This window comes from Colossoma macropomum, unplaced genomic scaffold (assembly GCF_904425465.1).
Source record: "Colossoma macropomum unplaced genomic scaffold, Colossoma_macropomum, whole genome shotgun sequence".
In the NCBI taxonomy this organism is placed as follows: domain Eukaryota; kingdom Metazoa; phylum Chordata; class Actinopteri; order Characiformes; family Serrasalmidae; genus Colossoma; species Colossoma macropomum.
This window is the reverse complement of record NW_023495723.1, coordinates 278,782-302,164: the sequence shown is the minus strand read 5'-3', so window position 1 is coordinate 302,164 and position 23,383 is coordinate 278,782. Positions and strand designations below refer to the sequence as shown.

General features: G+C 38.2%; 1 protein-coding gene across 1 annotated transcript; it reads left to right on the top strand.

Moving 5' to 3' along the window:
• Positions 1–8,107: 8,107 nt before the first annotated feature.
• On the top strand, positions 8,108–22,218 carry LOC118802862. Its single transcript, XM_036563286.1, has 5 exons — positions 8,108–8,183; positions 9,526–9,879; positions 18,995–19,156; positions 20,420–20,472; positions 21,309–22,218. Exons 1-5 carry the CDS (start codon positions 8,141–8,143, stop codon positions 21,471–21,473), a joined length of 777 nt encoding a protein of 258 aa, XP_036419179.1. The 5' UTR covers positions 8,108–8,140; the 3' UTR covers positions 21,474–22,218.
• The last annotated feature ends 1,165 nt before the right edge of the window (positions 22,219–23,383 follow it).

The following is a 23,383-nucleotide window of genomic DNA, read 5'->3' as shown; positions in this document are numbered from 1 at the left end:
ATATTCTGAAATACATTTTAGTGTTTGGAAAGTATTAAAATGCATAAAAATATATGTCCATATATGTTTTTCCATATGGGAGTTGTGAACAGTCAGAGTTTACAGAGGGGAGAGTGGAAGTCACACTGTAATTATTATAAATACAGAGTTTAGAGAGAGTGGAGAGTGGTCTCCCCTAGTAGGGAGAGTGGTATTATTTATAATCATTACAGTAGGACCACCGCTCTCCCCTCTGTAAATCTTACAGCTAGGACCTGACTCACGCTTCATTAATCTTACAGTGGGCATCCAGGTGAAAGCACTGACCTGGGTTTCCTCACCTTACAGATCGTACATTTGCTGTTGAGTTGGAAAGATTTACCTTGTTGCCAGCTCCCATAACGCAAGTGCAGAAATGAAAACCAGTGAGAAAGAGTGTTGGATGAGTTTATTGGGGCACTGGGGTGTGAGCTCGGGATGTTATGGTTGAGGTGACCCAGAGCCAGACTCGAACCGCCCTTATACTGATCTGTGGTCCGTGGGGTTACCGCTGCGCCAATGGGAAGCACAGGTGTCAACAGGTAGAGGCGGGAAAACGGCGAACGGCAAAACAAACGCTGAAAGCCGCGCTCAAACAAAGGCTGAGCTAGAAAGGTGAAATGACAGATAATGGGAAAACAAAATACACTTCCACTTTAAGTACGAAGGGAAGGTAGACTATGTGTCACTTGTTTGCTCTTGGTGGAGCAAACGCCTTTTCTATTACTTTTTTTTTTGTTTTGGGGCAATTTTTCCTTTTTTGCCCTCTTTTCTTTTTGTTCAAATACCCACCTGGCCTGTGTACCGTACCGGTCACTCATCTACAAAGGTGTGACAAACGCCACTGTTTGCCACAGCCTTAAGTAGAGGACTCTGCAGTGGGTTGGACCTAATCAGCCCAAGGGCTTCTGGGATTTGGAGTTCCCTGAAGTTTTGGCCCCTTTGCAGCCATCGCTCTCTGCTGGCAGCAGGTGGTGCAGGCTGGACCCTTACAGCATGACTTATTTTAAGGCTTCATCTTAGTCCTCATTGAGTGTGTTTACATGCACTCAATAATCTGATCATAATCAGATTTCTGCAGTTATCCAATTATTCAAAAATCTGATACTCTGATTTCTTTCTCAGTCTGAGCATGTGTGAAAACAGACCGCAGTACCAGAAATAAGTGAGTAGCGTCGCCGCGAGACACAGCAAAACACTTTGGAGCGACACTGAAACCAAATACATGCTTGAGGAAATGAAGGATTTAAATATTCTTCATCTTCTAGATGATGTTTGTTCATATTTTCAGGTAAAGTGGTGCATCATTAAAAAAAAAGCGGCAGTATGAAGTTTGAGTTTTACATTGAGTTTATTTCACGTCTTCTTCTGTGAGTTTAATGGCTGGTAGCAAAGCTGAAATCTGATTACTGTGTGACTTACGTAGACCTGGAGTTTCCCCAGTATCTGATTACCGAAGTGCGGGTAAACATGTTGATCAGATTAGTGACAAAATCTAAACTGCAGTTATCAGATTATTACATGCATGTAAACGCGCTCACTGTCCCACCTGGAACTGGTCCAAAATGCTGCCGCTAGATTCCTTCCTGGAACAAGTAAAAGAGCCACCTGTCTCACCTGTCAGGGCATGTCAACATTGGCATCCCATCAAGTACAGAAATGATCTTAATGTATCTTAATGTACTGTTTTTACCTGGTTACCTGCTCTGGCCTCAAAGTACACTTCATTAGTTCTTTCTCTTTCTTTTATGTTTATCTATTATCTCTCATTCTTATCTCTCTTACTGCATTTTGCATTTTGATTGGTCAGTTTTGTTCTAGTTATTCTTAGTGCTGTACTGTCAGTCTGTGTTTTCTATGATTCATTTTTTATTTTTGTTCAGTTTATAAATGGTTTTAATTTGTCTTTCATTAGCTGTAAATCACTTTGGCCAGCTTTGGCTGTTTCATTAGAAATAAAATGAACTAGAGGCGAGTCTGAGCCAAGACCTGGACACATCAATCCGGTGTCATGACCGAGACAAGGAGAGGGCTGGTGTCTTCTGTTTGGGTCTTCAGGCTGGTTTATGATTCCTCTGATTGCCTTCTACCGTCTTGGCCATCCAACATGGTAGGTCAACATGATAGGAGGAAATCATACTTGAAAAATTCCAGTAAAGAACTTACTTGCTCCTTTAAGCTCTTCATATTTTTACACTCATTTTTTCAACATCCTTGTTGAGAAACAAGGAGAAATAGTTGTAAGGAAATAGATATAGACCCCAACTATTTGGGGGGGTATCTGGTCTTCCCCCAGGCCTCAAAACTAAAGGGGGCGATGTCCTTCAATCGTCCAGTCCTTGCGTAGAGCTCAATAATAGCAGATAAAAAGACTAAAAACTGCTGCTACAGTGAAGCTGTGTTGTGGAAAACAGTTGGGATTTTTAGGCTTGCAGGGACTTTAAGATAAAAAGAAAAACAGTGCTGTTTTCAGGCACCATTTGAGATTTTCCCACCAAATTGGGTTAGTTTGAAGGTGCAGTACCGGAGGGGAAAAGATAAAATTGCTGGGTAATTTTTGTGTTTGGGATACTTTCTAAATGTACCACGACTGCAGAGAATGTTCTGTACTTTTAGGCAGATAGTAGTAAATGAATGTAAAAAGGGTGAAGCCTTATGAGTGTATATTGATCCTGGTGTTAAACTGCTTCCTAACATTTGTAAACATGAAGGACAAATGTGCACTTAACATCACAAAGAGAGCTCTGTAAGGAGACACTGGTGACTATCAATAAAAAAGACTGCTTTTACAAGGACAGTAAGAGTAATCAGGACTGATATGAGTGGACAGAAGATTTGTTAGATGTAGAGAGATTATTTTAATACATCTTTAGTGGGATTTTTGTTTCAGATTTTTACGTTTGGGGACAACAGGTTTTGGGCTAATTTCAGCTTCTGGTGGTTTTTAAACAAACTTTTCACTGCCTGTTCAGCTGCAGCCTGTCATGCTGGTCTTCTAGAGCAGCAAACACTCATACTACATGAGCTTAAGCTGAATATTGGGGTTTTATTGTGTTTTAAACCAAATCATTGTTTTCAATTGATAATTACACCCAATAGAAATTCTTACATTAAATCTACACTATCCTGTCTTCCACAGCCTGTAGGTGGAGCCATTCAGCAGCTCTCTGTGTTTAATAAGCACTACTCTCGCTATACCCCTGGAACCACGATGGGACCCCAAGGTTAAGAACCCCTCTTTTAGACTGTGCCTACAGAACTGGGACTCACTCTGTCCCATCTGTAATTTTGTATTCTACATTTAGATTACAGTATTTTATCTGTCCAATGTTTTGCTTGTATTCCTGTCTAACACTCTTTATTGTAAGTGAAATGAAAGAAGTGCTGCATAAATAAATACTTTTTATTATAATTATTGTTATTAATAAGTTACATTGATGCAATGCCTTTATCATACTCAAGCTCGCTTTACGGAAGCATTATAATCAGCTTTTAAAAATCAATCAGCTGGACGATATCAGGAAAAAGAACGAAACAAGTGAGGAAGGAGAAAGAAAATAAAGACTGGAATGAGAAGGAAAGCAAAAGTCCCGAGGGAAGAGCGAGTCAGTTAAAGGGGAATTTCACTGATGTTTCAAAGTTTCTGTGAAACTCAGTGTGTGAGATGTAATCAGAGTGATTCAGAGTGATTCACAGTGGTTCAGTGTGAAATGGCTCCGTTTTCTTTATGGTGGTGGTGACAGTGGTGGTGATGTATTTCAGTACCAATATATGCACATATTTGTTCAGTATTGTCATTTATATGCTGTTAACTGCCTTTTTTGATCTCGGGATAGATCTTGATCTATCTATCTATCTATCTATCTATCTATCTATCTATCTAGGAACCAGGGGTCGCCATGACTACAACAAATATAGACATTATAATTACTACCACAAGTCTTCTGAGTTTATATGGAATGATGATGATGGGAAAATAGGGATAAATCTGAAAAAATTAGTTTTCTCTGCTGACTATTTTGCCTCACAACACCAGTGGAAAATAATAATATCACCCAGTAATGTCTTGTTTCACATCCTACTCCCACCTACCACTATGAGAAATGCCCAGCTGGCTCAGAGACCCTCCCTGATACAGTATTAAAGATATGATTGAGGATCCCTGATGCTGAAAGATTTGCCCCCAGTGGAGGCCAGTCTGAATTCTGGAACAAACATGGGACCTGAGTGTTCAGGTAGAGCAGTAGAGGTGAAGGAGCCCAGCTGAAAAAGGTTTATTCTAGTTCTCTTATTCTAGTCCACTAGATGGAGCTAAGGACCGTTCGTGTGAACAGCTGGTGAGCCCACTGTAACGGAGCATGTACTGGGGGTTTATAAAGATCCTGTTCTTTATTCAGTAAAGCCTGAATTAGACACTTCTGAACAGTTTATTCATTATGTATAAAGCCTTATTCAGTATAACCTGTATTAGTGAATATGTGGAGGACTGTTATGTGAAAATCACACATACAATCAGCCAAGTGCAGCTGGACGTCCACTGGAGGGCAGTATTGATCTGTATTTAAAGGACTAAGGGAGAGAAAGCATTACTGTTTAGTGTATTAAGCAATGCTGTTCAGTAGGTTGACCATCAACATGGTTTAAGAGGTTTGTTGAGGCCATATAAACTATGTTGTAAATAACACAAATACCACACTGAGAATACTACCTTAAAGGAGAATTCCACCAATTTTTTCCAAATTTCTCCATAATTCAGTGGTTAGATATAAAGAAAGTCATTCAGAGTGATTTGGTGTGAAATAATTCATTTGTAGAGAATCTTACCAACTTTGTCTTTACAGTGGTGGTGATAGGAACCAGAGGTCCCAGTGTCTACAATGTAAACATGGCCGTACTATTTACTATGCAAAGCCACTGGTGAACCTACATGTGCCTTCTGAGCTTTTATATGGAATGATGATGATGCACAAATAGCTAGTTTTTAGTTTTCTTTGGGAAATGTTTCACCCTAGAACGTCATGTATCCCTCCACCACCATGAATAGATCAAAATATATTTTAGACCAAAACTTTGTCACTAAACTTGACAAAGTGAAAAGTGTCTCAGACATGATAAACAACGTCTCAGACATCAAGCAGTGTAATCATAACCGTCTAATGTAATAACGTTCTGTGAGGGAGCTTTTAGAGGTGGACGTCTGGTTCTTATCACCACCACTGTGAACAGTTCTGACTAGAGAGCCCGGACCAGAGGTTTGGTCTCTCCACAGAATCTCCCTCTCTAAGGGCTCTTTTCACTTTCACTGCCCTTCTAACCTCTGACTAAACTCTGAAGTTCCTTCACCTTTTATCTTGACCAATCTGTTATTGTTTCAAACCAAGACCTTCCTTGTTCTGACCAATCAAACATGACCACATCTCTGTCAAAACTCAGCAAGTCTCTGAAATGCAGATGCAGATAAGAGCTGTCCATGTGGGGTGGGGGTAGGGCAGCTCCTCAAAAAGGCGTGGTAGACACCTTTTTCGGCCCTATGCCAGCTGGTCAACTTTGACTGTCTTAGACTAGCAACATTTACTCAATAACCGAATTAGCTCTTCAGAAATTACAGCAAACCGGATTTCTGTCTATGTAGGTGTGCAAGTCAACATTAATGAAAGTGTTTTTATTTACAGCTAAACCAGCATAAAACCAGTATAAAATAGCATGGACTGCATGCTGGTCTGTGCTGTGCTGTGCTATTTTTAGTAGTGTAGCTAGGTAAGCTTGACAGTTCATTCAGTCTACTTGTAAACTAAGGCCCAGTCCCATTTCTTATTTTTACCTCTACTCCTTGTTTTTGAGTGTCACTTTGCCCCTTGGAACTGAGTTATAAGCAGTAGTGGTTGAAATCCTCCCCTCTGAAATCTGAGGGACCCTCAAATAAAAAGAGCATTCCTTCATTAACAGCTACTAGCGCTGCTCTGTAGGCGACCCTGCCAGTCTGCAGTGACAGCAGAGGAGGGTAAATTTCAGCTCCTCACTGCTGGGCTTTAGTTACATTTAGGGAATCATATGATCTTCAAAGAGGGGGGCAATTATTTATTATCACCCACCCCTAATTCTTCAGTGATATGAAGCTGAAGTCAGATATTCACCAGATTCTTGTTCATTTTTTTCCGTTCCACCTTAAATGGAGCTGCAGTTATGAAGCCTGAATCGGCAGAATGTAACTGCTGGACTATTTAAGGTGGAACTGGAAATTTAGCTAGCTAGCTAAAGAGATGTTAGCATACTAGCGATTTTTTTATGCTTGTTATGAACAAAAGGACCATAATACACTGAAACAACATTGAACTAAGATAATACAGTGGTTATCGTAATTTTTAACAGAAAACAGATTCTCTGAAAAACCTCCGCCCTCCCCCTCTATCTCAACAAGAATCAGGACACCCTCCCCCTAGACGTGAACATGCAAAATGGAGGGAGAGGGCCGAGTGGCAGGGGTTAGGGGTGAAACTGGGCCCAAGGCTACAGTTGGCTAACTTACACACTAATCACACACTAAGTCTGGCTGATTAATTCGATTCAAATAAACCTGACTGATGTTTTGTTGAAAGAAGTTTTGTTTCAGTCTGGTTGCTCTCTTAGAGTTTCCCAATACCGGTTTCCTTAGTCAGCTGAATAAAGTGACTCTGTGTCTAATAAGAACGTCTCTGACCTTGTCTGCTTTCGGACAGGCCTGGCGATTGGAGTCCCTGTAGTTACTGAAAAATAAGTCTTAGGGTGTAATAAGCCGGGGATTTTAAAGGGGTTCAACATTGAGCATATTTCAAACAGGTTGCTCTTCTGTCTGTCTGGGCTGAGTGTTGTTGACACTGATTAAATCAGTTCTAAACTGTCATAGGAAACTGTGGCTGACTTCAGCACTCAGATGTTTTGACTGTGTTTTTAACATTTCCATGCTTTCATTCCACTGTTTTTCTGCTTTCTTCCTCACTTGTTCTTCTTATACGGTTCTGATGTAGTACACTGATGTAGTACACATAAAAAGATGGTTCTCTTTAGTAAAAACACCAGGCCTCGTTCACCAACTGTTGGCCAATAGGTTTCACGAGGACTCTGACCTTCACCAGTGTTTTCTTATCTGAGATTTGTTCTTAGATAAGAACTGAATCTACACACACTCAAGAGCACAAAGATGAGAACAGTTCTGCAGTTTAAGAACACGTCATGAATCTGACAGACTTTTTATTAGAACCTCTCTCAAAAACAAAATTTAGAAAAAAAAAAAAATAGGAAGATACTGGTGAACGAGGCCCAAATGGTTCTATATAGATTAGAACCATGAACACTCAAAGAACCACTTGCAAAGAACAGGTTCTTTGCATAGTGTATATAGCACCAAAAAGGGTTCTCCTACTGTTACAATGTCCAGCTTGCAATAATAGCAGAACTCTTTTCAAAAAGCCTCCATATAGAACCATATACAACACATTCTTCATCAGTCTGAAGAACCTTCCACCTTGCAGAGAACCATTTAAGCATGCAAATGCTTTTTTTAAGTGTTCATGGTTCTATAGGGAACCACTGTCTTTACTAAAGAACCCTTGAAGCATCTTTTTTAAGAGTGCATTGATGAACATTGTTATAGCACTTTAGCTTCATGTATTCACACTGAAGTTATAAGGAGTGTTTCAGTCCTGACTTCTTTTCGATGAGGCACAATACAAAGTGGGCAATGAGAACAGAGCTCATTTACATACATCAGTCCTAAAGGTATAGAAACAAAACCAGCCTGTTTGACTGGAGGGATAAGGAGAGGATAGAAAATTAAAAACCTAAAGTGGGTTACAGTAAAAGAAAGAAGAAAAAGTTTTTTTTTTAATTATCCATCATTTTTCAGGTTTCTGTCTACAGCAATAAACATCTGTTTATGAAACATACAAGGAAGAGCAAGAAATGATAATGAAATGGAATTAGCTGCATCAGCAGATCCTCTGTGGTTCTAAATTACTTCATCACTGGTCTTCTGGGTTGAAGAACAGGATGTGGGGGGTTTGAGGAAGTTTAAACTCACACTAGAGGTCTCAGCAGCACAGTGACAGATACAGACTGACTCAGTGGAGGATCCTCTCTGTGAGAGATGGCCAAGCTACGATCTATGGTTGTTCTGCAGCTTCTGTTTGGTGAGTTTACTTATATAAGCACTAATAATTAATGATTGTCACTTGTGGGAATTGATTTAAAAAATGCTGGTTTACAATCAACTCATTTGGGGTCATATCTAAAACCTGCGCACTGTACAGTGCCCCAGTCACTGTATAATCACTGGATCACTACACAGTTGTATGCAAAAGTTTGAACACCCTGGTCAAATGACATGTTTTTCTGATTTTCTAATTGAAAATAAGCTAAAACATCCTCTACATGGAACATAAAATATAACTTTTGCCATAACATCTGCACAGGCCACATCTTATTTGTGTGTTAAATATGTGTGTTAAAAATGTGTTTGTGTGTGTTAAATTCAGCAAATAAAGAGTAATTGAGTATTTAAAATGTGTGGAAGTGTGTCTCTGTAGAGGACGTGTTCACTTACTTTCACTTAGACTATCAACAACAACATGTAATTTGACCGGATGCCCAAACGTTTGCACGCACGTGTATATTACTTACTTTTTCATCGATTAAATCAATGTGAAATCATCAGAGTATTTCTCAATAATGACAAACTGTTAAATTAAACCCGGTTGTTATCTATGTTTAAGCTTCTTCTCGCCCTGTGAAGAGAAGATAACAAAGACACACATTTTGCACCTTATCTACAAGAGAGATGAGTGCTGATATAAAGTCTAGTCAAACCAAGCTTGTCTGGTTAACTAACATTAGCTATGGTAAGCCAATGTTAGCTAACTAAAGTACAACTATTACACAGAAAATGTTAATGTTTACTTAAAAATGACCTAATATTCAGCTATTACTAATTGATAATAACTGTTAATCAACAAATGGCTGCAGCGACCAGTGACCTGGTCTCGCTCTCATTCTGACTTGGTATTGACCTGGTCCCGCTCTCAATGATATTTACTTATGGTTTTGACCTGGACTTGGCCTTGTCTTTGAGAAGTTCTCTTGAATACAGCCCTAAATACAGGTACACTCTCAGCAAAAGTGGTTCTATGTCGTACCAAAAATGTTCTCTAACAATAATTGGTCTGGGTTCTGGGTTCGATTCTCTAGCTGGGAGACCAGGGTTCTTTCTGGGCACAGAAAATCACTAAAAGTAAACTCCTTAAAGAGAATCTCCTATGGCATCAATCCAAAAGAAAAACATTTTTGGCCCCTTTTGCTAAAATATGTTTTGGCTTTCAGGCACAGAAATAGTTTGGTCCATCATGTCTGAATGCAGACTCATTTTTAAATCCTGCAAGGCTGAAGGAGATGCTGAATGAGTCTCCACAGATGAAAGGTTTAGGAGGAGTATGCTGGCTGATGGAGACTCATTAACACTTTCTGCTACTTTTTCAGGAACCTTTAGACTGTGTCTCTTTCAAACCACTTCATCTGACCTCAGATCTGTCCATCCTGGAGAAAACATCACCCTGCACTGTGATATCACTGCGGATTATGAGATATCGTGGTATCACCAGAGCGCAGAGGAGATGAAGCTGCTCGTATCTGCTGGAAAAGATAAACTGAATAAGTCATTTTCCCTCAATCATAATGTGGATGAGGATCACTATGAAGGAACTGAAAACAGCAGTTCAGTCAGTTTAGTGATTATTGGTGTTAATGAGACTGATTTGGGCCAGTATTACTGCGGAGGCCGAGGACAAAAGTCACTGCTGCAGTTTGGAAAAGCCATCAGACTGACCTTTGCAGGTTAGTGCTAATACTTTATTCAGTCTGCTTGTGTAGTCTTACCTTGCTGTTTGTTTTATCTGCATAGCTGTGGTCAGATATCCACAGTCTTGTAGTATTTGGCCAAGAGGCAGCGTGTATAAATTGAATAAGAGTGGCCCAAGAACTGAACCTTGGGGGGCACCACAGGTCACCGGCAATCTTTCAGAAACATTATTTTCTATTTTGACAAAGTAGTTCCTTCCTTGCAGGTATGAACTGAACCATTTTAGGACAGTTCCTGAGAGCCCAACCCAGGTCTCAAGTCTATTTATTAGAATTTTATGGTCAGTGGTATCAAAGGCAGCGCTGAGATCGAGAAGTAGTAGATCAGATAGTTTTCCAGAGCTTGTATGTAAATAAATGTCATTATTAACCTGAATTAGAGCCATTTTAGTACTATGATTAGCCCAACACCCTGCCTGAAATTTATCTAGACAGCTATTTAAGCACAGAAAGCCAGTAAGTTGCTTAAAGACAATTTTCTTAATGATTTTTCCAATGAAAGGTAGATTTGAAAATGGTCTGTAATTACTTAATAGTTGCTCCTAGTTGCTTTTTGTTTTTTTTTGTTTTTGTTTTTTTAAAGAGGCTTCACAACTGCAGTTTTAATGTGTTCAGAAAAACACCCAAAATAAGTGAACTGTTTGCCGTCTGAAGTGTGTCAGCCGCTATTGAGTGAAACGCATTCTTTAAAAACTCGATTGGTCTCGATTGTGTCGAGACTGCAAGTGCATGAATTGAGATGATAAAATTTAATTATTGATAGCACAAAACTGGGACATTTCAATCACAATCTTGTATATGTGGCGAAGGAGAGAACACAGGCTCACTGGTGGATATAGACGTATTAATGGCTTGTCTGATATTATTGATTTTAGTGTTAAAAAGTGTGCAAACTCATTAAATCTATCAGTTGATACTAAATCAGGGTCCATATATGTAAGTGACTTTGTTGGTTTCTGAAAAATGGCGAAGAGTACTCTGCTGTTGTTAATATTTTTGTTGATAATGCTGGAGAAGGATTGCCTAGCTTTGCACATTATTGTGTTGTAATCACGCAGCCTGTCTTTAAAGATTTCCTTGGTGAGGTCCACATTTCAAAGAAAGCACATATGTTGAGACCCTTTGAGAGAACCACATGCAGAGTGTGACCATGACAGTGTGTGCTCCCGGTCACAAGCTGAGAGAGTTAAAAAAAATCCAATACAGCAGAGTTTCTTGGCATAACTGTCTTTAGGATTGTCAATATGTATGTTAAAATCACCAGCAATAACAAAATGATTAAAATCAGTGGAAACATAAGATAACATATATGTAAATTCATCAATAAAATTAGCAATGTACTTTAAAAGCCTGTAGACAATTACTAGTAATATTCTTGGTGTCCCTTTCAGAACCACACAAAGACAATCAAAGGATGTGTAATCATCAAATGATAGTTATTTGCAGTGGAAAGAACCATCAAATTGAGTAGCTACACCTCCACCTTTTGGCAGTACGTCAGACGTGAAGTTAATGTTTGGTGGAGCCAAATCAATTAATATAGTTTCAGAATTACATTCGTTTAACCATGTTTATGTTAAAAGCATGAAATGAAGCTTATGGGATGCAACAAAATCATTAATTATTAAACTTATTTTAGATCTTAATCATTAATTAAGATCTAAAATAAGTAATAACTTAGTATCCTGTTCACTTTGCTCCAAAAGCTGTGACTCACATTTTACACACTGCAGATTGGATACATTCACATTATCTGACATGTAGTTCCTGTTTTTTTCCTGTTTCTGGTAAGTACTGGGAGAGATTACTGGCACACAGGGTCTGAGCATGTTTGTACTACTGTAGCAGCACAGAACTGAAAAATACCAATTTACCGGATTACCTGAGAATGGACAGACCACTTCCCTTTCTCTTATTGACTATTCAGTCACCTTTTTTTTGCTTTTTCACATCAGTCTGAGGTTTTCTTGAGTCTGGATGGAGAAATAAAGCAATAAGCCACTCAAGACCATGCATTACAGTGGGTTGGTGGTGAGCTGACAACAACAAATCTTAATAAAGAATTTAATTTATTAACACCAGGCAATGGATGATAAGCAGCATGATTTTAAAAAATTAATTAATACAGGGTTTAAGTTGTGAGTGCTCATTTGCACGTTGAGTATTTTACGATGTTTTTGAATGTGGCTCAGCCAATCAGATTTAAACATCTGGCAGACACTGGCAATCAGCAGATCAGCAAACGGAACCAGTTCAGCATCTTTGGGTCTTAATACCATGTTCCTGGACACTGACTAATCTAGTCCTACATCCCTACTGAGTTCTCAACAGCAAGGGCCTCCCACCCCCACAGAGTCTGGATTGGTTTCCAAATGAGTAACTAGTTGAACTGTGGACCTGTGGTTGAGGAGGAGGGGGGGTTCCTCAAAGTGGCAATATGTTCCTACAGGTTTCATTCCCTCCTAAAATAAAGGCTCATGTTTTGCACCTACAGTTCTAGAAAACCTTAATTGATATAGAACCTTTCCATGACATGAAGGTACTTTAACTCTCGAAAAAGATTCTTGATCTCATTTGCAGAAAAGGATCATATATCGAAAGTATTTTGGGGAATCGAAAGTGTTGTATATAAGGAAGCCTGAAATAAAACTTCTCTAATTAAAAATTGTATTTTTAAAAGTTTTGTTTAATGCAGTTTGGAACTAAAGCATTCAGTTTTAATGCTCCACGCCTCCTGTTTATCTCAACCTTTACTGATTAACTTAAAAATGAAAAGTTTTGTTTTGTTGATTTTCTAAGTGAAATAAGTTAATCATCTACAAAGAAAACACATGTTTTCATGCACAGTTACTGAATGTTTACTAACTTGAACATATTGAAAATAAAACATAACATAACCTGTGCAAAAGTTAAAACACATTTCAGATTATATGTTTCATAATATCCCGATATGTTCAGCAATTAAACAAACTGTGAACTAAAATTTGCTCACTGTAGATCAGGGGTGTCAAACTCAACCACTAAAAGGGCCACATTAAAAAATCCCAGCAAATCTGTGGGCCAGAGAACAACTATGTTTTTATTTCATTTTTAATTAATGTTTTGCTGTAAACTGAACTGGCCAGTGTTCATTATTCAAAATACATAAAAAACTTCAACAGTAAAATACAGGCACTTGTAGTCGACCTTGAAATATTACATGAATACTTGAAATATTTAAAACGTAAATGTCCCCAGGAGCTGGGGCTAATATGATGAATAGAAGATTAAAATACGTTGTGGGTCGGACAGGATTGTGTCACAGGCCTGATGTGGCCTGCGGGCCTTGCGTTTGACACATGGGCTGCAGAAGAGGTGTTAACTTATTTTCAACAAAACATTAATTTTGAGTGGGGTGTCCAAACCTTTGCTTATGAATGCACTGTATGTGTCTAGCTGATGCAAAAGTGTTTCAATAAAGAGACATTAGCAAATATCCCAGGGTTGTAAAACAAGCTTTTTTAGCCCATGTATTTTTAGGCTAAGCTATTGTTTAGCACTTATTTACATCCGCGCATTTATTCACAATGCTGACTACAGTGGAAGAAACCATGAGTGATGCTGACGAGGTGTTTATTCCAGAAAAGCAGGCTGAGGTTGATGTGGTTACTGTAGGGCTTTGATGGAAGCGTCACGGAAATGAAAGTGCTTTAAACTGCTTTGTGTAGGTTGGTGTCCACCGTGTGTTTAAATAAAGCTGAAAATATCTTCCTAAATATTAACATTCACATCTGGGAAATAACTGTGTCCGAATGTCCTGATGTTTTGCTGTGGTTAATGGAAACTGGATGTTCAGACTGAAGCTGTTCAGAGCTAGGTATAGATGTAAGCAACATTTTCACACTGAAGACATATTTCTGAACATGTTTATGCACAACATTTCATTTGATCCAGTCAGGAAGATGGCTAAAAGCACCCCAGTAACAGTGGAGTCTATCAGCAGGGAGTATGGTGAAGATAAATACCCGTATGTGGAGATAAAGTGCTTGTATCCTCTTCTTGAAAATGCAGTTTCCTTTTGAGGGTGGGAGTGTTTTTGTCTTTGCTGTAAGACCACATTCTCTCATGTTCGGTAATCTTAGGCAGCCTGATTTAAGGAGGATGAAAGGGGACACCCTCCCTCTGTTAAACAAGATTATTTCCATTTAAATGAGATTTAGACACGCAACCTATAAACTGATGCAACCCAGTCCACTTTATTTGAACCATGCTACATAACACTGACACAGCCATGTCATGGTAGATGTTGCTGTCATGAGTTGTCATGACAGATGTTTTTCAGTAATATAACAGTGTCACGCTGCCATTACCACTAACTGTCAACAAATAGTGTGCAAACATTTCCGGCAAAAATTTTACATTTAAAAACTTATTTATCTGGGTAGTGCGTTTTTATGTGCTCAAAAAAATAAAATGCAAGTAGTGATTTTTTTGCATGTCTGTGTTTACATGCAAAGATTTTTACCAATCTGATTGAACACATTCTGATTACAGATTAAGACTGATGTGTTTATATTCTCACTGTACTCAACAATCTGATGGAAAATCTCTGTTTACATGCTCACTACAAGTAATCAGATCCAAAAAGACACGCATGTGTGGAGAACCACAGAGAGTAAACGTTACCATGGCAGCGAACATCACGTGAGTCCAGTCAGAGTGAGATGAGCAGCAGTGAGCAGTGCTTGTGTTTTTAATTGCTTTAAAATGATGTCAGACTCAGGAAAACGTCCTTCACATGTCCTTATTAAAGAAGGCCGAGAGGAAGACGTTGTGTTCTGAGACACATAAGATGGACGTCCGTCCCACCGCCGTCTTTTAAAGATCAGAGCATAAACTTCGTCTCCTCTGCAGACCAGTTTCTGCTCCGCCATGTTGAACGGTATAAACTTTCACTATGACGTGACGAACATGATCAGAACGGACTTAAACTTTCCGATAGGGAATGTAATCAAATACAGGCGTTTACACAGATATTATTCTTCTATTTAACGGATTATTTACAGGATTACACACCTCATTCAATCAGATAGAAACTGTATTCTGAATGGCCTCAATCGGACTAGACTATTCTGAATGAGGTGTTTACATAGACGTATTCTATTCTGATTGAGCCATTAGTCAGATTATTAACAGATTATTTGGCTGCATGTAAATGTGGCTAATGTGTTTAACCATTTCTGAAGTGTTAGAAATGTAGTTATCATCCAATACCTGCTTTGGCTAAGCAATGCTTTTTTTATGTTGGTGGTGAACTTCAATAAATCCATTTGACGCTAGGAGCACCGAGGAGAATCTGGAACCGAACTTTGCTCTTCAAACTAGCTCAAGATATCAACTACTTTTTTAAGTACAAGAAATTCTTGTTACTTTTACTGTATTTATGCATCTGTGTTTAAGGATATATATATATATATATATATATATATATATATATATATATATATATATATATATATATATATATATATAGGGAGGATTTTACTCGAAAAACACATTCATGGCCAAATGGCTTTAAATAATGTGATTAAGTGCCTAAGACCTTTACCAGTATTGTATGTCATAATATTTGACGTCTTGACCAGTAATGGCATGTGGCATGGTTTTGCTAATTGTCAGGATGGTGCTATGACAGTGGTCCAGTTTCAGACTGGACTCTGTTGCGTTGCCCTGTTCAGTGTCTCAATGATGCCTGAGTCCCACTCTTCCACATCACCACTACTGCTTTTTTGCCTGTGCTCATCCACAACCTATCTAAGATGAATGTTCCTCATTGTGTCTGTAACTGTTAGTCATGCAAGTTCCTCTGTTCAAATGATGCACACCAAAGCTACGTGAGTGCAATTTGGAGAACCTTCAGCCTGGCAAACTGTAGTGTGAGTTAAAAAAAAAAATGACGAAACACCTGACAAAACAGCTGTAAAACGCATATTATCAGCATTAAGCTTATCAACCTCGAGATAAACAGCACAACTGAACCCTATCACAGCCAGCCTTTAGAATTTTCTACATTTCTGCATAAATATGACTGAAAGGGTCATCAGATTTTACACAGGTCCTAATAGTAGATAAAGAGAAACAAATGAAAAAAAAAAACTTGATCATTTATTTATTGAGAAAAATGGTCCAATATTGTCCAGTTATTGTTAAACAAGGAAGTTACACCAGATACTCAAAGCAAATGTTCACAAACTTTTGCCACTCACAGATTTAATCAATCAAATCAAATTATGTTAAGGTGAGTGCCCCCTTATAATTTTTGTACAATTAAAATTTGTATTTGTAATATTGGATAATTTTTCCCAATGAATAAATGACCAAGTCTAATTTTTTTATCCCATTTGTTTAATTTGGTTCCTTTATCAGCTATTAGGATTTGTGTGAAAATACGATGAAAGTTCATGGTCAAATTTAGGCAGAAATATTGAAAATTCTAAAGGGTTCACAAACTTTCAAGCACCACTATATATATATATATATATATATATATATATATATATATATATATATATATATATATATATATATATATATACAAAAATATATATATATATATATATATACACAAAAATATATCATAATAGATGTCTATTAAAATGACACATCAATATAACCTTTAACCACAGAGCTGAAAGATCATAACAACTAGAACAATCCATAAATAAAATATATAGAGAAATAATAAACTCACCAGGCTGGAAACGTGAAAACATTATTGCCTACAACTGAACCTCTTTGGAGATACGCACCAAAACTGGCCTTTGTCCTGTTTACCATTAGTTATGTCCTCTTAACATTTCATTTTTCAACATTTCTTCCAAAAGGATTTCTAAGTAGTGCTTCAAATGTATTATCAGGCTGTGTTAAGCTAGCTGTGTTTACTGAAAAAAACAGTTTCAGTAAACTGTTGTTTTTGACAGGAGAAAATGAGGCCAATCATTTGTGTTCATGTGTTAATTTTGGCTGGCAACAGCGACTCAATTGGCCAGTAATGTTTTCTCCGGTATTTTTCTGTGCCCGCGATGGATGAAACACCTCTGATCATGACGGCTGACAAGAACTAAACTTAGCATGTGATTTTAGCTTTGATGACATCAAACATGACATTTTCCTCAGCATGTTTATGGCATGGACATGTGGCAGGGCTCAGTTAGTGTCAAATGAATGAATGTAGAATTACAAACAGCATTTAAATACATATATAGCCTTGTAATACATATATAGACTACACGTACATATATAGTCCTTTTCTGTTTAATCTATCGGCCAATATAGTGACAGCATATGACGAGAGATATCTGACAAGACTCATAACTAGACCACATTTACACCCACCATCCCAACTGAAACTTTTTTTTTGTAATCAGCTTTTTAATTGGTATTTATGACGAGGGGAAAGGATGTGGGTGAGGCAGAGTGGCAACAAGCAATGTTGATACACAGGTCAAAGATATAGTAAACAAACGGCTTCAGAGATAAATATTACAACATACAGGCAAAAACTACACTTCTTTACAATTTGTAAACTATTGCAAAAGTCAATGTGCTTCATTCTCCAATGTCTTCTTAAGTCTGTTCTTAAGAAAGTTTCTTCTTGAGAAAAGTCTGTTCTTGAGAAAGATCCTAAGAAAAAGGATGACGTGTTCTTAAAGCGCAGAACTGTTCACACCTTTGTTCTCTTGAGTGTGTGTGTAGATTCTGTTCTTACCTAAGAAAAGACTGGTGAATGTCAGAATCTTTGTGAAAATTAAGGGATTAAGAAGAAATTTTGGTAACACTTTCTATGAATGTCACTTTTGTAAGCATCTATAAACACATTTATAGGCATTATAAACATGGCTATAAATATTTATAAAAATGCATCACACGTTATAGCCATGCTTATTATGCATTATGAATTGTTAACATAATACATTATAAGTACTGATCGTAACAAATTATAAGAGCTCATAAGTCGTGTTTGTCCGCTCTAAGTAAAGTGAGGCGTACTGTACTAAAGCCTCCTCCAGTGTTCAGAGTGAGACTTCAAGTTGAAGTATTTACTGAAGGATTTACTGAAACACTAAAACATTCACAGTAAAGCACATTACAGGCTTCAAATGTCAGAGCTTAAACTAGAGCTGCATCAGTGTTTTACCCAATGTGGGAAAGGTAATGTACACCACCGTTAGCTTGGTATTTGTCTTTACTTTATACTCTCCAAGCTGGGACTGACTTCTTTGACACTGACAGTATAACATTTTATTAACACTACTTATAATGCATTATATTAACAATTCATAATGTATAATAAACATGGCTATAAAGTGTATTTAATTTTCATAAATGTTTATAGTCATGTTTATCATGCCATATGAATGCATCATAACATGTTATAAATGTGTTTATAGATGCTTACAAACATGACATTCATAGAAAGTGTTACTGAAATTTCTTCTGAAGAACAGTTGGTGAATGAGGCACATTGTTCTCTTTCAGTAATCTTGGACATATAGTTCTCAAACGGGAAGATATAAATTCTAAAACCAGTTCTACTCCTTGAATCCTGCTATAAAGAAGCTTTAACTTGGATGGATACGTAAAAAGACAACCCAACATGGCAAAAAACAAAGGGTGCAGCTGTGACCTGAGTTCTTGTATTCATTTTCGTCTTTGTGTAGGAAACTGTTCACTGAAATGTTTGCTGTGCACTTTGTACACGAGCACCATACTTCAGCAGTGAAGTGTAACCTTTGATATTTATAACTATGCAGCTTTTTGGGCTCTTTCCTTTGGTTTGCAAGTCTTTTGGTGACTTTCGTGATAACTAAGTTCCCCCATTTTCCAATAGTTAAGCCTGGCTGTGCGATATTCCATGCAAGCTGTAGATATGGAGAACTTTGTAAGTGAAAGTTGTGAGGTGATCCAAAACCTGCCATTGTTGTCTTTCATTGAGTCAAAGATAAAAGAGAATCTGAATCAACAGACACAGACGTAGAGGCGACAGTGGAATGTTAACATCAAGTCTATTGACCATTCTATACATCCATTTGTTTGTGCTTCTGTATTCCAGATGCTGAAAATTATGAAGAAAAGACCGAAGATGCTGAATGTCCTCCAGATTCTCCAGATCCCAAGTCCTACCAGATTCTAATTGCAGTCCTGATGTCTGTCTGTTTGGTCTCTGTTCTGATCAACATCATTTTGTTGTGGTTGCTCTGTTATAGGGCACAAGGTGAGAACTTCCTGCTGAAAGACCTACATTCACCCACTTTAGAATCCCTCTGTACCCTCTTACTCAACATCCTTCCTGTGAACCTTTTACTCAGCTCTGCTTACACATGCTGATATACTGAAAAAAAGTCTTTCAAAATGTTTAAACCTCAGAAATGCTGCCAGAAGGTCCAGGATTCCATTCATCACTCCAATAACTATAAAAATAACACAGTCTGCACTGTTTCTCATGCAGTTATTGAATATTAAGATATGATTAAGCCTGTGGAATATATACATATTTTAACCCAGGCTGATATCGATTGGCCACACCACCAGACCTTCTTCTGGGGACAATAACTTTTTCTCATCTTTTCCTTTATTTATTATTACAGTCACTCAATTCAGAGTCCCTCCACAGTACTGTGGATATAACGTGATGTATTACAGGTAGTGGTGAAGCTGTGTATCCTCTGCAAGATGCAGTGGAGCTTTGTGTGTTGAAGGAAGCTCACACTAGAATTCACCCTCCCAGCATTGGTATTGTGTGATAGGGCGAGATGGAGCTAGTGGGTGGAGAAGTGTGGTTAGAAACTGAGGTACAAATACAAATAAACAAGAAATAAAGCAATAGTGGACAGACATGACAGACAAACTGGACAGATCTATATATAATTGCATTGAGATTGTCACATCATCCATTGCAAACAAATCATTCAGAGTGGTTTGGTGTGAAATGGTTCAGATGTCTTTACAGTGGTGGTGATAGGAACCAGGGGTCGCCATGACTACAACACACATATAGACATTTTATTTACTATCCAGAACCACCAGTGAACCTACACGAGTCTTCTGAGTTTATATGGAATGATGATGATGGGAAAATAGTGGAAAATCTGAAATAATAAGTTTTCTTTAGGACTATTTTGCCTCACAATGTCCTGCATGTATCCCTCCACCATGAATGGACCTAAAAAACAAGTTTTAGACCAAAACCTTCTCTAAACTATAATAAAACAGTGTCTCAGTCATCAGGCAGTGTATTAATAATCATTTCATGTAGTAACTTTCTGTGAGGGAGCTTTTAGAGGTGGACGTCTGGTTCCTATCACCACCACTGTGAACAGCTCTGACTCGTTAAGTTTCTCTAGAACAGAGTGTTTCACACCAAAGTATGCCAAAATACATCAGAAATTACATCATCAATTCACATCAAGAACCTATTAGGAGCTTTTACTGTTAAGAGTTTTTTTTTCTTTTGTAATTGGAGTTTCTTCTATTTCAGGCATGCCAAACATTTGTTGGAGAGACACCAGCAGCACCCATTCGCTTGAGAAGGTATCAGAAACACTCACAACACATCAGCTAAAAAATCTTGTGCAAAAGTCAGAGACCACCCTTCATTTATTTTATTTCCAGTCAAAACAGCCATTAAATACAAATGATTTTTGTCAGGAGATTAGATATAAAATAATCAACTTGCGTAAGAAAAAAGAAAGTCAATGGAAATAAGTGGGGAAAAAGCAGTTAGCTACAGAGAAAATGGGCCTCCTAACAACCACCTGGAAGACCTGGTAGACCCCAAAACTGCCCCCATCAGATAAACAGCACTTAAAGCTTTCATCTTTGAGAGAGAGGAGAAAATCAAGCTGCTTCAGATCTGAAAACATCCACAGGTGTTTCTGTCCATCCTTCCACTGTGAGAAGACGACTCAGCGCTATGGGTCTGAAAGGATGTGTAGCTGATCAAGAAGAACCTCACTGAGAAAAGGAGACGGACACATCAGACACAGAAGCTGAACGATGGACTGACCACCCCAGAGTCCAGACCTAAACACCACTGAATGTGTTTGATTACTTCAGAAAATGATCGACCAGCCTCTAAGACTGAACTTTGGAGGTGTGTCTGCAGATTCTTTGAGGAACTGAAAGAGAGTCTCCTGAAACGAATGGAAGCTGTGATGAAGGCAAAGAGTGGACTTCAGTGGAAAAAAGCCTGATAATATATGTTGAGGCTTCTGTTACATATGTGTTAAATATGTTAAATATATGGCTGTTTTCACTTTAAATGAAACAAATGAAGGAAGTCTTTGAATATTTTACACTACATTACTTCATGAAGCAGTGTTAGTAAGGCAGTTAGCAAGTGTGTTGTTGCTTCATGTGCTTGTTAGGTGTCTCAGGAGTTGGAGATGCAGTACGCCAGTCCTGTCTACAACAGAGATCTCAGAGAAGCCACTGAAGAAAACACAGCGCCTGCTTCAGACAACGTGACCTATGCAAAAGTATCATGGCCTACACCACAAAGCGCTACAAACATCAGACATCTTCCGGCCTAGACCTCGTCTCACGTAGACTAGTGTAATCTGAGATGGCCTGAAGGCTAACAGATCGAGAAGTCACTGCTCTATGACGCTGATTCTCACAGGGGAACCCAGGTGATGCATTTTTCCCCTAAATGAGATTCATTAGGAGATTGGCTAATCAATGACTGTGATCCAAGACAGGAGATTTAGAGTAGTAACACCAACTTGAACCACCTGCACTGAGACTAAGAGCCTTTGCAGTGCTTATTGTTTAATTTAGGCTTTTGAAATAGAAAAGTAGTTCAGATTTTTATACAAGTACCTACATAAAGAATAACTGTGAAGCTACCACTAAAAACTGTAGTTGGAGTGGTTGGGAGAATGTTTTGCCATTGGGCTGGTGATGTTTTGGGTTGATTACATTGGGCTGACACATAGCAACCCACACATATGAACAGAAGAAAGCACAGACAAACTGTAAATGCTTCAACCAAGTCTGTATTTACAGTAATTAGAGGTTAAATCAGCTCTCACTCCAGCATTTCTGACTGTGATTGGTCAGTTACCGAGTCTTTTAGAGGAAGTGTCCTGTTCAAATCTGGTGTGATGGTATGAATCTGCCACTGACTGAATGGCAGTGACCTACAGACCGTGTTACTTTTAGCATTGTTTACCAAAGTAGCAGTTTCCATACATGAATCATATGAAGACCCAGATAGCAAGAGGATAGTGTACCACTTTAGGCCCACTGATGGCGAAGCTGCCCCACACTGGCTGTTTCCGCCACGTTTTCCAAGCAGCCCACCAGTGGTTAAGCAGAGTATTAGACAAAGTGCCACTGTTCATTACTTATTTTTCACTCACAGTCTAATTTACTGATTTTTCCTTCAAATTTTCATTAACTACTGTAATTTAGTCCACTTAATAATGTGAATCTAACGCAGTGTCAGCGACATTTTCAACACAGTCGTTTTACATTAGGCCTAGTCATTCATTTTTCTCAGTAATATTTTTCTTCGATAATTTTTGAGATCACAGGCTGTGTGCATTTAATATCTGAGATTAAAAATTAGTTAGATCTTGCATGCAGGACAGTAATCTGGGTGGTCCGAAGGTGGACCAGCAATGGCAAACATTCAGTGTGGTGCTGACTTTATCAAGCCAGTGGGAGTGGACAACAGTCTGAAAAAGGGGGAAAAAGCATACAGAAAAAAAAAAACAAAAAAACAATGTGGTTCTGAAAATTCAAAGAAAAAAACACCTGAGGAGGGGCCAGTGAAACGCTCTAAAATATCATAAAATATCATAAAATATTATATTACCAATGTAGACCCAGATAGCAAGAGGATAGCAGACCACTTTAGTCCCACTGACAGCAAAGCTGTCCCCCACTGGCTGTTTGCTCAGCATTATCCAGGTGGCCCACCGGTGGTTAAGCAGAGTATTGGACAAAATGCCACTTTTCATTTTCCACTCACAGTCCAAGCAGGTGGGCAGTGAGGATTGCTGACAGGAACTTAGCTAGCATTACTTTATAACGTATCAACTGTCATGATCATGTCACATCTAGTTTTCATCGTCAGCTGGTCAGCCTGAGAATTTCACTGTAGCAAATAAATAAGAATCAGAAATTAAAAATTAAGGAGAAAAAATCCAGACTGTGGGAAAAGCAGTTAGCAAACATAATCTGAACACAATGGTGAACTAGCCTTTCCCTCTTAGCTGTTTGCTAGTAAAAAGTTATTACCTATTAGCTAATAGCAGTTGTGGGAACTAAAATAAGTGATTGGGTCGCAGTTTTTTCCTCATTTTCAACACAGTGTTTAACTCTGCTAAGTTAGCTTCTAAGCTAAGTTAGCTCTCAGATAGTAAACCTTTTATTAACTGGAACTCCACTGGGAAACATCTAAAGAGTCACGTTAACAACAAAGCATTAATCCTCT

Coding starts and splice junctions, on each gene's coding strand:
- LOC118802862 (XM_036563286.1), top strand. CDS start 8,141: ATGGCCAAGCTACGATCTATGGTTGTTCTGCAGCTTCTGTTTG. Junction 9,880..18,994: donor CATCAGACTGACCTTTGCAG/GTTAGTGCTAAT, acceptor TCTGTATTCCAG/ATGCTGAAAATTATGAAGAA. Junction 19,157..20,419: donor GCTCTGTTATAGGGCACAAG/GTGAGAACTTCC, acceptor CTTCTATTTCAG/GCATGCCAAACATTTGTTGG.